Source organism: Sparus aurata, chromosome 14, assembly GCF_900880675.1.
Source record: "Sparus aurata chromosome 14, fSpaAur1.1, whole genome shotgun sequence".
NCBI classification, from domain to species: domain Eukaryota; kingdom Metazoa; phylum Chordata; class Actinopteri; order Spariformes; family Sparidae; genus Sparus; species Sparus aurata.
In genome coordinates, this window is record NC_044200.1 from 16,188,657 (window position 1) to 16,200,464 (window position 11,808).

The window sequence follows — 11,808 nt, forward strand, 5'->3', positions numbered from 1 at the left end:
CAAAATGGGCTTGTGTCCCATTAATGAAATCCAAGTACAATGAAACGCACCAGGTTTTAGTCACAGTTGCGGATGAGCTCCATCAGTGGTGCTTAAGAACGGTGGCCCACGCATCGCACTTGAGGATAATGTGTGCATCCACTCTATCGCACGCACACACACGCGCGCACACACACACACACACACACACACACACACACACAGACAATCAGTGTGGGGGAAGGAGCGCATAGACAGGAGTCAGGAGTGAAAACAGTGGGCAGGCTGCTATTGATTGATTTACAGGCCTCTAAAAGCAGGTAACACGACAGATGTATAAGTTGTTGACTTCCTGAATGCACCTTCTTTTTTCCTCAAGATACCGTTGCGTCCGTCTCTCCTGTTCACATCTCGGACAGAGTAAAAATAAATCCTCCACCATTACCTGTATAGTCACATTTACCCAGAGCATAATTATTATCAATATTGTTATTGTTATTATCCTTCTCCATTTATATTGCTTCCACTCAAATTTGACCAAATTGAACTCTCATGACTCCATTAATTATTATTTACAAAGTTAAATACACTCACCAGTTTGTAATGGCCACAAATCATTTTAGCTTACACCCAATTTGTGCACATCTTACAATGTATAGTCTTTAGATATAGATTTTTGACATGTAGAGATGTTGCTTTATCCACACAGAAGCATTTCATTTCAACTCTCATTTTATTTCATGAGGTAAACTAAAGTTATGCTAGCAGCTCTGAGGCTATGTAGGAGAACAGTGGTGATTTAAGCTAAAATGCTAACCCTGGCATGCTAACATGCACAGACTGACACGGCTAATACTGTGATTTGTTAGCAGATCGAATCATGTTCACCATCTTAACAACCACCGGCTTTATTTTTGAGTTTTACACAAATTACCTGCAGACCAAAGAGATGTTCAAATGTTTTACAGCCATGAGTTTGATATTGTGGCAGAGCATCTAGTAGGAAATCAGTCGACATGTGTAGCTAGCTGTCAAATGTACGATACGTCTTTATTTCAGGACACTGTGAATTACAAAACAAAATATAAGAATATTAAAAACTCGTTCTCACTCGTCTTTGCTCACAAGTTTCTTTTGATAGATCATAGTCAGGGTTGTGGATGGTTAAACAGGTCCTTCACTCTTCAATGCAAATAACCTATTCAAAAAAAATATCAAAGTGTATGAGAGATAGCAACAGAATATCTAAACATAGTAATGGCACATTATGATAGATGACAATATTACTGTGCAACATTAGTATCAACCATTCACATGTACATGGAAAATAAAGCACACTGTAGAGAAAGGAACAAAGTATCACTGCAGGGGCAGTTTCATAGTTTCATGCACGTGTAGAAAAGGTTTAGAAATGTCAGATTAAGCTCGAATAACATTTTAACATAACATTTTCAAGTTGCTGTAAAGTAAATTTCTTAAATTTGTTATCAGACATCAAAGTTAGTTTCTCCTGTGGTCTAAAAAAAGACCCTCAAGGATCAACTTCAGTGTGTTTGAGGTACAGGTGTAATGATGAAAGGGGCGGAGTCACACTGAAGACCAAAGTATGGATACAGTTTCTCTGTAAACTTGTAGCCAGTGTAAGAATAGATGTGTGATTTAGAATCTGCATTATAGAAAGAAACTGATCCCTTGTTATAGTCTACAAAGACGCCAACCTTCTGAAGCTCTTCTGTCACTGTGAGTTTAACATTTGGTTTTGTGTATGCTCTGAATATACCTTCATCAAGACCAATGATCCAGAAGCCATTTTCAACTGACATAGGCATGTTCTTCTTTCTATCAATGGATTCTTTGACAACTCCAACAGCCCATTTGGATTTTCCTGGTAGTTGCACATCATAGTAAAACTTCCCTGTTGTGAACCCCTCCTTTGCCAGAAGATCTGTACACTTATCAAATCTCTTTGGATTGTTGGGAACTTTCTGTGTTGTGCCTCCATCCTTCACTTGTTTTCCATCCTGGCTTATGACAAGTGAACAATATGCTGTGTCAGGGTCAAAAGACAAGTCCACTGCATGATCTCTCATTCTTTTCATTCTGATCTCAGGAAGCTTTTCCATCATTTCATCAACTCTCTTTGAGACGAGTCACTGCACCTCTCAGTGTCTCAAAACACAGGTCACTGTGAACACCAGTGTTGCTCCAGTCCTTGTTTACAGGAGAGCACAATGTTTGGAAGCTCTGGACAAAATGCAGGTGATCCTCAGACTGTGACAGCTGGTCCAGTTGGTTTCTTCTGCTTTCTAGTTCAGAGATTTCTGTCTTCAGCTCTGTGAGAAAACCTTCAGCCTTTAGTTTTGTTGCTCTGTACCTCTCATCGATCACCGCGACGAGCTCGGCCTGGCTTCTCTGAATGGAGTGGATCGGGTCAGTGAAGACCTGCACACTGGCATCTTTCTCTTTCTCAGCTTCTTTCTGCCCGACATCAACTGAGGTTTCAATCTCAACTATCTTCTCGGACCGTGATTGGCTCATCTTCTGGAGATTTGCTATTGTTTCATCTTTTTTTGCCATCACAGCTTCATATTCTTCCTCAAGTGAGACAACATTGTGACCCTTGTGATCAGTTTTCAAACACAAGACACAAACACAGACCTGGTCAGTCCGACAGTACAGTTCTGTAATCTTGTTGTGCGTCTTGCACATCCTGTCATCCAGATTCTTCACAGGGTCTAATAATGTGTGGCTCTTGAGACCAGCAACTCTGTGATGTGGCTCAAGGTGCACCTTACAGAAAGACACTAGACACATCAGGCAAGATTTAACAGCCTTCTCCTTTATCTCAGAGCAGATATCACAGAGAACATCTTCTGTTTCAGGAAGTTGTGGCTCTGGAGTCGAGGCTTTGACTTGAACTTGAGTCTTAAACTCAGCAGCTAACTCAGACATGACAGTGTTGACATGGAGTTCAGGTCTGGGAGAAAATGTTCTGTTGCACAATGGACACTGGCAAACGTCACTGCTGTCCCAATACTTGTGGATACATGGCCTGCAGAAGTTGTGTCCACATGGCGTTGAGACTGGCTCAGTGAACACATCCAGACACACAGAGCACAGAAACTTCTCCTCTGACAGCAGACGGCTGGCAGTCGCCATGTCTGGACAAGAATGAAGAAGCAAAAACACAATTACAACGACTCACATAACTCAACTACTACTGTAGAGACAGTGGGCTATATGTTAGCTTCATTTTATCACATGTGCAACAAGAACACATCAACTACTGACCTGTGAAGCATCAAGTTTTAAAAGCAGCTGCACAAGAAACTCAAAGCAAACTTGACTTTGTGTTGGAGAGCTCCTCTTTTATCAGTCTGTGCCTTAAGTTTCATTTCAGCATGTTGACATCAGTAAGGGCTCCTCCCTGCTCTGTGATACACTTCCTGGTCATATTTAACTCTTTCAGCTCCATTTACAAGACTGGAGACAACTATAAAGCTAAAGATATAGGTTACTGATCAATTTAGGTGTTACTACTTATAAGTATCACCCACAAATGTTCACTGATGTCCGCATATCGCGCGATTTCGTAGTCTGGACTTGGAGAGATGAACATCTCCTGAAGCTGGATACAGGTGGGAGGGACTGCTGCGGCGAGGACTGGGCCGCGTGTGAGGGCTTTGGGACGGGGGAGGAGCCACGGCAGCACCTGCTGGAGACAATTATAAAGCTAAAGATATATGTCACTCATTAGTTTATGAGTCACCCACAAATGTTCACTGATGTCTGCATATCTTACAAATTATTGTCTTTATTTATTGATTTTTGAGGAAGCTCTAATTTCTCTACACGGAAACATTTCATATCATCTTTAATCTTATTTTTCAATGAGAAGGGAAGAAACTGTGATGGAAGTTATGCTAGCAGCTCTGTGATGCTATTTAATCACAGTGGTGCTTCTAGCTAAATGCTAACATGCAGTGGTGGAAGAAGAAGTTGTCTACTCAGGTACTTTATATAAGTAAAAGTAACAATACCAAGATGAAATACTACTCTATTACATGTAAAAGTCATTTAAATTCTTACTTAAGTCAGATTTCAAACTGTAGGTATTTTAACGAAAATGTAAATGTAGTACAGCAGAAGTATAAGGTACCTAAAATGAAATATACTCAAGTAAGAACCTCAAAAAATTGTAAGCAAGTGCAGTACTTTAACAAATGTACTTAGTTACTTTTCCACCTCTGCTGACATGCTCACAATGACAAAGCTAACATGTTGATGTTTAGCAGGTGAAACGTTAACCAAGTCCACCATCTTCATTTAGCGTGTTAGCATGTTAACAGAAGCATTAGACATAATGTACAGAGGCTAACAGGGATGTCATGCAGCTGTGCAGGTGTGTGTGTCCTCAGAGGAAGATGGATGTAGAATTAGTGATTTAATCCTCCGTCAGCCTGCTAACATGCTCACTATGACAGAGCGAGTATTCTGATGTTTAGCAGGTATAATATTCATCATGTCCACCATCTCAGTAACTGTCTGATACATTTCCATGAGTAACACACACATTACTTGTACAGTCAAGTGGTGTTCAAATGCTTTCCAGCTGTGACTTTGACATTGTGACAGAATCTCTAGAATGACTCGAGGAAATCAGCCCAGATGTGAAGTTTATTTACACCCATTTGACAAATTCACTCAAGGCTTTTCATTTCAAGACACCATGAATTACAACAACCCAGCAAAATGAAGAATTTACACAAACTGGTCGTCTCTTCCCAGTAAAGTCTCTTTCTGTAAATCTGTAACTGACAGGTCACAATTGTGGATGGATTTACAAGGGGGTGTCACAATTTGATGCACATAACCTATTTAAACATTCAAATTATACTTGAGCAACAAAAAATCTTACAAAGTAATACTGATAACCTCAATACAACATCTGACAATATTACTGTGTACCATTAATATCATCAGTTTATATTTAGACATAAAATAAAGCACACTGTAGAGAAAGGAACAGAATACCCCTGCAGGTGCAGTTTTTTACTTTCATGCATGTGTAGAAAAGGTTTAAGATATTTAAGATGTCAGTTTGATTATAACATTTTGCCGTTGCTGTAAAGTAAATTTGTTTAATTTGTTATCAGACATCGAAGTTATTTTTTCTGTGGTTTAAAAAAAGACCCACAAGGATCAACCTCAGTGTGTTTGAGGTACAGGTGTAATGATGAAAGGTGCGGAGTCACATTGAAGACCAAAGTATGGATACAATTTCTCTGTAAACTTGTAGCCAGTGTAAGAATAGATGTTTGATTTAGAATCTGCATTATAGAAAGAAACCGATCCCTTGTCATAGTCTACAAAGACACCCACCTTCTGAAGCTCTTCTTTCAGTGTGAGTTTAACATTTGGTTTTGTGTATGCTCTGAATATACCTTCATCAAGACCAATGATCCAGGAACCATTTTCAACTGACATAGGCATGTTCTTCTTTCTATCAATAGATTCTTTGACAACTCCAACAGCCCATTCGGATTTTCCTGTTAGTTGCACTTCATAGTAAAACTTCCCTGTTGTGAACCCCTCCTTAGCGAAAAGATCTGAACACGTATCAAATCTCTTTGGATTGTTGGGAACTTTTTGTTTTGTGCCTCCATCCTTCACTTGTTTTCCATCCTGGCTTATGACAAGTGAGCAATATGCTGTGTCAGGGTCAAAAGTCAAGTCCACTGCATGTTCTCTCATTCTTTTCATTCTGATGTCAGGAAGCTCTTCCATTATTTCATCAACTCTCTCTTTGAGACGAGTCACTGCACCTCTCAGTGTCTCAAAACACAGGTCACTGTGAACACCAGTGTTGCTCCAGTCCTTGTTTACAGGAGAGCACAATGTTTGGAAGCTCTGGACAAAATGCAGGTGATCCTCAGACTGTGACAGCTGCTCCAGCTGCTTTCTTCTGCTTTCAAGTTCAGAGATTTCTGTCTTCAGCTCTGTGAGAAAACCTTCAGCCTTTAGTTTTGTTGCTCTGTACCTCTCCTCGATCGCCTCGACGAGCTCGGCCTGGCTTCTCTGAATGGAGCGGATCAAGTCGGTGAAGACCTGCACACTGGCGTCTTTCTCTTTCTCAGCTTCTTTCTGCCCGACATCAACTGAGGTTTCAATTTCAACTATCTTCTTGGACCGTGATTGGATCATCATCTGGATATTTGCTATCGTTGCATCTTTTTTTGCCATCACAGCTTCATATTCTTCCTCCAGTGAGACAACATTGTGACCCTTGTGATCAGTTTTCAAACACAACGCACAAACACAGACCTGGTCAGTCCGACAGTACAGTTCTGTTATCTTGTTGTGCGTCTTGCACATCCTGTCATCCAGATTCTTCACAGGGTCTAATAATGTGTGGCTCTTTAGAATAGCAACTCTCTGATGTGGCTCAAGGTGCACCTTACAGAAAGACACTAGACACATCAGGCAAGATTTAACAGCCTTCTCCTTTATCTCAGAGCAGATATCACAGAGAACATCTTCTGTTTCAGGAAGTTGTGGCTCTGGAGTCGAGGCTTTGACTTGAATTTGAGTCTTAAACTCAGCAGCTAACTCAGACACAAAAGTGTTGACATGGAGTTCAGGTCTGGGAGAAAATGTTCTGTTGCACAATGGACACTGGCAAACGTCACTGCTGTCCCAACACTTGTGGATACATGGCCTGCAGAAGTTGTGTCCACATGGTGTTGAGACTGGCTCAGTGAACACATCCAGACACACAGAGCACAGGAACTTCTCCTCTGACAGCAGACTGCTGGCAGTCGCCATGTCTGGACAAGAATGAAGAAGCAAAAACACAATTACAACCACTCACACAACTCAGCTACTACTGTAGAGACAGTGGGCTATATGTTAGCTTCAATTATCACATGTGCAACAAGAACACATCAACTACTTACCTGTGAAGCTTCAAGTTTTAAAAGCAGCTGCGCAAGAAACTCAAAGCAAATTTGACTTTGTGTTGTAGAGCTCGTCTTTTATCAGTCTGTGCCTTAAGTTTCATTTCAGCATGTTGACATCAGTAAGGGCTCCTCCCTGCTCTGTGATACACTTCCTGGTCACATTTAACTCTTTCAGCTCCATTTACAAGACTGGAGACAATTCTGAAGCTAAAGATATAGGTTACTCATCAGTTTATGTATTACTGTCAAGTATCACCAACAAATGTTAGCTTACAGGTAAATCTACATATCCTGCAATTCATAGACCTGATACACTTATATGTGTATTAACATTTTGTGTTAATTATGTGTATTTGAAAAGTAACGAGCGACTAATGAACAGAATTCTAAGGTTTAAATCACCACTGGTCCATCTCTAGATCTTTTCATGTATGGTTATGCTTTCAGACAGGACGACCTGCCCTGAGCTTCAACTATGGCACTTCCCTGCTTCACCTGTAAACCTGGCTGTTGGTTAATGTCCAAGAGATTATCATGACTCCAGCAAACTAAAGCAGGAGAGCACTGTCTGATACTTCTCTATGTACTGATACGATTCTTGTAATCTGCTATCTCTGTTAAGGTTTTGCATCTGTTGATACCACAGCCTTTGTCAGCATGTTAAACCACGGCTGTGTTCTCTTTGAAGAGGCCGGCCTGTCATGTGGCTTCCAGGTGAGTGTGACCACAAGAGGTCATGCACGACAAGCAGGAGTGGCTAAGACTTTGCTCCCTTGCACTTTTACAAGGCCCTGCTAGAAGTTGAACCTCCAGTCTGTAGAAAGCTACACAAAATTACTGATTGAACTTTTCCCAAAAAACATTACAAAAACATAGAAACAGCTTCAAAAGAGAGTCAGATATCCATGGAATTTAATATAATTTTATTAAGTTTTTAAAACAAAATTTCAAAGCAAGACATTTTTTTCACCATCATTTTGCATCAGACTTATTTCAACAATCAAAGTTTGCATGAGAGAACAACATTTTTTAAAGTAATAGTACATTATATCATGATAAATGACATCCAGCATTAAACAGCAGCTTCTGACAATATTACTCTGCAACATTAGTATCAACAGTTTATAATTATATACAATTAAGAACACAACAGAGAAGTGAACAGAATCACAATGATGATGCAGCATCAGACTTCCATGTGTGTCGAAAACATTTCAGACATTAAAAAGGTGATTCAAATATTTGATCACCAACAAAACAATGAGAGGCTCTTAATACTTTCAGCAGATTTGTTAAAAGTATTAATAAAGGCCATGTTAGTTCTCTGTGGTCTTTAGAGGAACAAACTCAGTGTGTTTGAGGTAAAGGTGATATGATGAGAGGGGCAGAGTTTGTTCCGTTCATGTAGCTCTGAAGGCAGAAGTATGGATACAGTTTCTCTGTAAACTTGTAGCCAGTGTAAGAATAGATGTGTGATTTAGAATCTGCATTATGGAAAGAAACTGATCCCTTGTTACAGTCTACAAAGACAGCAACCTTCTGAAGCTCTTCTGTCAGTGTGAGTTTATTAGTAAATGTTGTACATGCTTTATATTTACCTTCATCAAGCCAAATGGTCCAGTAACCATTTTTAACTGACAGAGGTATGTTCTTCTTTCTATCAACAGACTCTCTGACCACTCCAATGATCCACTTAATCTTTCCTGTCACTTGCACCTCATAGTAAAACTTCCCTGTTGTGAACCCCTCCTTTGCCAAAACATTCAAATTAGTTTCAAATCTCTTTGGATTGTCGGGAACTTCCTGGTCTATGTTTCCACTCTTCACTTGTTTTCCATCCTGGCTTATGGCAAGTGAGCAGTGAGCTGTGTCAGGGTCAAAAGTCAAGTCCACTGCATGTTCTCTCATTCTTTTCATTCTGATGTCAGGAAGCTCTTCCATTATTTCATCAACTCTGTCTTTGAGACGAGTCACTGCACCTCTCAGTGTCTCAAAACACAGGTCACTGTGAACACCAGTGTTGCTCCAGTCCTTGTTTACAGGAGAGCACAATGTTTGGAAGCTCTGGACAAAATGCAGGTGATCCTCAGACTGTGACAGCTGCTCCAGCTGGTTTCTTCTGCTTTCTAGTTCAGAGATTTCTGTCTTCAGCTCTGTGAGAAAACCTTCAGCCTTTAGTTTTGTTGCTCTGTACCTCTCCTCGATCATCTCGACGAGCTCGGTCTGGCTTCTCTGAATGGAGCAGATCAAGTCGGTGAAGACCTGCACACTGGCGTCTTTCTCTTTCTCAGCTTCTTTCTGCCCGACATCAACTGAGGTTTCAATCTCAACTATCTTCTCTGACCGTGATTGGATCATCTTCTGGATATTTGCTATTGTCTCATCTTTTTTTGCCATCACAGCTTCATATTCTTCCTCAAGTGAGACAACATTGTGACCCTTGTGATCAGTTTTCAAACACAACGCACAAACACAGACCTGGTCAGTCCGACAGTACAGTTCTGTTATCTTGTTGTGCGTCTTGCACATCCTGTCATCCAGATTCTTCACAGGGTCTAATAATGTGTGGCTCTTTAGAATAGCAACTCTCTGATGTGGCTCTAGGTGCAACTTACAGAAAGACATTAGACACATCAGGCAAGATTTAACAGCCTTCTCCTTTATCTCAGAGCAGAAATCACAGAGAACATCTTCTGTTTCAGGAAGTTGTGGCTCTGGAGTCGAGGCTTTGACTTGAACTTGAGTCTTAAACTCAGCAGCTAACTCAGACACAAAAGTGTTGACATGGAGTTCAGGTCTGGGAGAAAATGTTCTGTTGCACAATGGACACTGGCAAACATCACTGCTGTCCCAACACTTGTGGATACATGGCCTGCAGAAGTTGTGTCCACATGGTGTTGAGACTGGCTCAGTGAACACATCCAGACACACAGAGCACAGGAACTTCTCCTCTGACAGCAGACTGCTGGCAGTCGCCATGTCTGGACAAGAATGAAGAAGCAAAAACACAATTACAACCACTCACACAACTCAACTACTACTGTAGAGACAGTGGGCTATATGTTAGCTTCATTTTATCACATGTGCAACAAGAACACATCAACTACTTATCTGTGAAGCATCAAGTTTTAAAATAAGCTGCGCAAGAAACTCAAAGCAAACTTGACTTTGCGTTGTAGAGCTCGTCTTTTATCAGTCTGTGCCTTAAGTTTAATTTCAGCATGTTGACATCAGTAAGGGCTCCTCCCTGCTCTGTGATACACTTCCTGGTCACATTGAACTCTTTCAGCTCCATTTACAAGAGTGGAGACATTTATAAAGCTAAAGATATAGGTTACTCATCAGATTATGTATTACTTCCATGTGTCACCAACAAATGTCATTTTACAGGAACATCTACATATCCTGCAATTTATATACCTGATACACAAATGTTTTGTTTCATACTTTGTGTTAATAAAATGTATTTGAAAAGTACCGAGTGACTAATGAACAGAATTCCATGGTTAAAATCACCACTGGTACATCTCTAGATCTTTTCATGTATGGTTATGCTTTGAGACGGGATGACCTGCCCTGAGCTTCAACTGCAGCACTTCCCTGCTTCACCTGTAAAACTGGCTGTTGGTTAATGTCCAAGAGATTATCATGACTCCAGCAAACTAAAGCAGGAGAGCACTGTCCGATACTTCTCTATGTACTGATACAATTCTTGTAGTCTGCTATCTCTGTTAAGGTTATGCATCTGTTGATACCACAGCCTTTGTCAGCATGTTAAACCACGGCTGTGTTCTCTTTGAAGAGGCCGTCCTGTCATGTGGGTTCCAGGTGAGTGTGACCACAAGAGGTCAGGCACGACAAGCAGGAGTGGCTCAGACTTTGCTCCCTTGCACTTTTACAAGGCCCTGCTAGAAGTTGAACCTCTGGTCTGTACAAAGCTAAACAAAATTACTGATTGAACTTTTCCCAAAAAACATTACAAAAACATAGAAACAGCTTCAAAAGAGAGTCACCATCATTTTGCATCAGACTTATTTCAACAATCAAAGTTTGCATGAGAGAACAACATTTTTTAAAGTAATAGTACATTATATCTTGATAAATGACATCCAGCATTAAACAGCAGCTTCTGACAATATGAGACAGTGGGCTATATGTTAGCTTCATTTATCACATGTGCAACAAGAACACATCAGCTACTGACCTGTGAAGCATCAAGTTTTAAAAGCAGCTGCGCAAGAAACTCAAAGCAAACTTGACTTTGTGTTGTAGAGCTCGTCTTTTATCAGTCTGTGCCTTAAGTTTAATTTCAGCATGTTGACATCAGTAAGGGCTCCTCCCTGCTCTGTGATACACTTCCTGGTCATATTTAACTCTTTCAGCTCCATTTACAAGACTGGAGACAATTATAAATCTAAAGATATAGGTTACTCATCAGTTTGTGTATTACTGCCATGCATCACCAACAAATGTCATCTTACAGGTAAATCTACATATCCTGCAATTTATAGACCTGATACACTTATTTTTTGTTTTATACTTTGTGTTAATTTCTGTATTTGGAAAGTAACGAGTGACTAATGAACAGAATTCTAAGGTTTAAATCACCACTGGTCCATCTCTAGGTCTTTTCATGTATGGTTATGCTTTCAGACAGAATGACCTGTCCTGAGCTTTCACTGCAGCACTTCCCTGCTTCACCTGTAAAACTGGCTGTTGGTTAATGTCCAAGAGATTATCATGACTCCAGCAAACTAAAGCAGGAGAGCACTGTCCAAAACTTCTCTATGTATTGATATGATTCTTGTAATCAGCTATCTCTGTTAAGGTTTTGCATCTGTTGATACGACAGCCTTTGTCACCACGGCTG

General features: G+C 40.4%; 2 protein-coding genes and 1 pseudogene across 3 annotated transcripts; all 3 read right to left on the reverse strand.

Annotated features, from left to right (window-relative positions):
* Window positions 1-1,000: 1,000 nt before the first annotated feature.
* On the reverse strand, window positions 1,001-3,473 carry LOC115595257 (zinc finger protein RFP-like; annotated as a pseudogene).
* A 1,164-nt stretch (window positions 3,474-4,637) lies between these two features.
* LOC115595193 (zinc finger protein RFP-like) lies at window positions 4,638-7,085 on the reverse strand. The gene is made up of 2 exons (XM_030439358.1): window positions 6,936-7,085; window positions 4,638-6,806 (listed from the first exon to the last, which is right to left on the reverse strand). Exon 2 carries the CDS (start codon window positions 6,802-6,804, stop codon window positions 5,188-5,190), a length of 1,617 nt encoding a protein of 538 aa, XP_030295218.1. The 5' UTR covers window positions 6,805-6,806; window positions 6,936-7,085; the 3' UTR covers window positions 4,638-5,187.
* A 755-nt stretch (window positions 7,086-7,840) lies between these two features.
* LOC115595094 (zinc finger protein RFP-like) lies at window positions 7,841-11,329 on the reverse strand. 2 transcript variants are annotated; one of them, XM_030439193.1, is made up of 2 exons: window positions 11,143-11,329; window positions 7,841-9,919 (listed from the first exon to the last, which is right to left on the reverse strand). In XM_030439193.1, the coding sequence occupies exon 2, from the start codon at window positions 9,915-9,917 to the stop codon at window positions 8,286-8,288; it is 1,632 nt and encodes a 543-aa protein (XP_030295053.1). In that variant the 5' UTR covers window positions 9,918-9,919; window positions 11,143-11,329; the 3' UTR covers window positions 7,841-8,285. The 2 variants fall into 2 exon arrangements, with proteins under 2 accessions (XP_030295053.1, XP_030295054.1); XM_030439194.1 differs by lacking the exon at window positions 11,143-11,329 and adding an exon at window positions 10,050-10,271.
* Window positions 11,330-11,808: the final 479 nt, after the last annotated feature.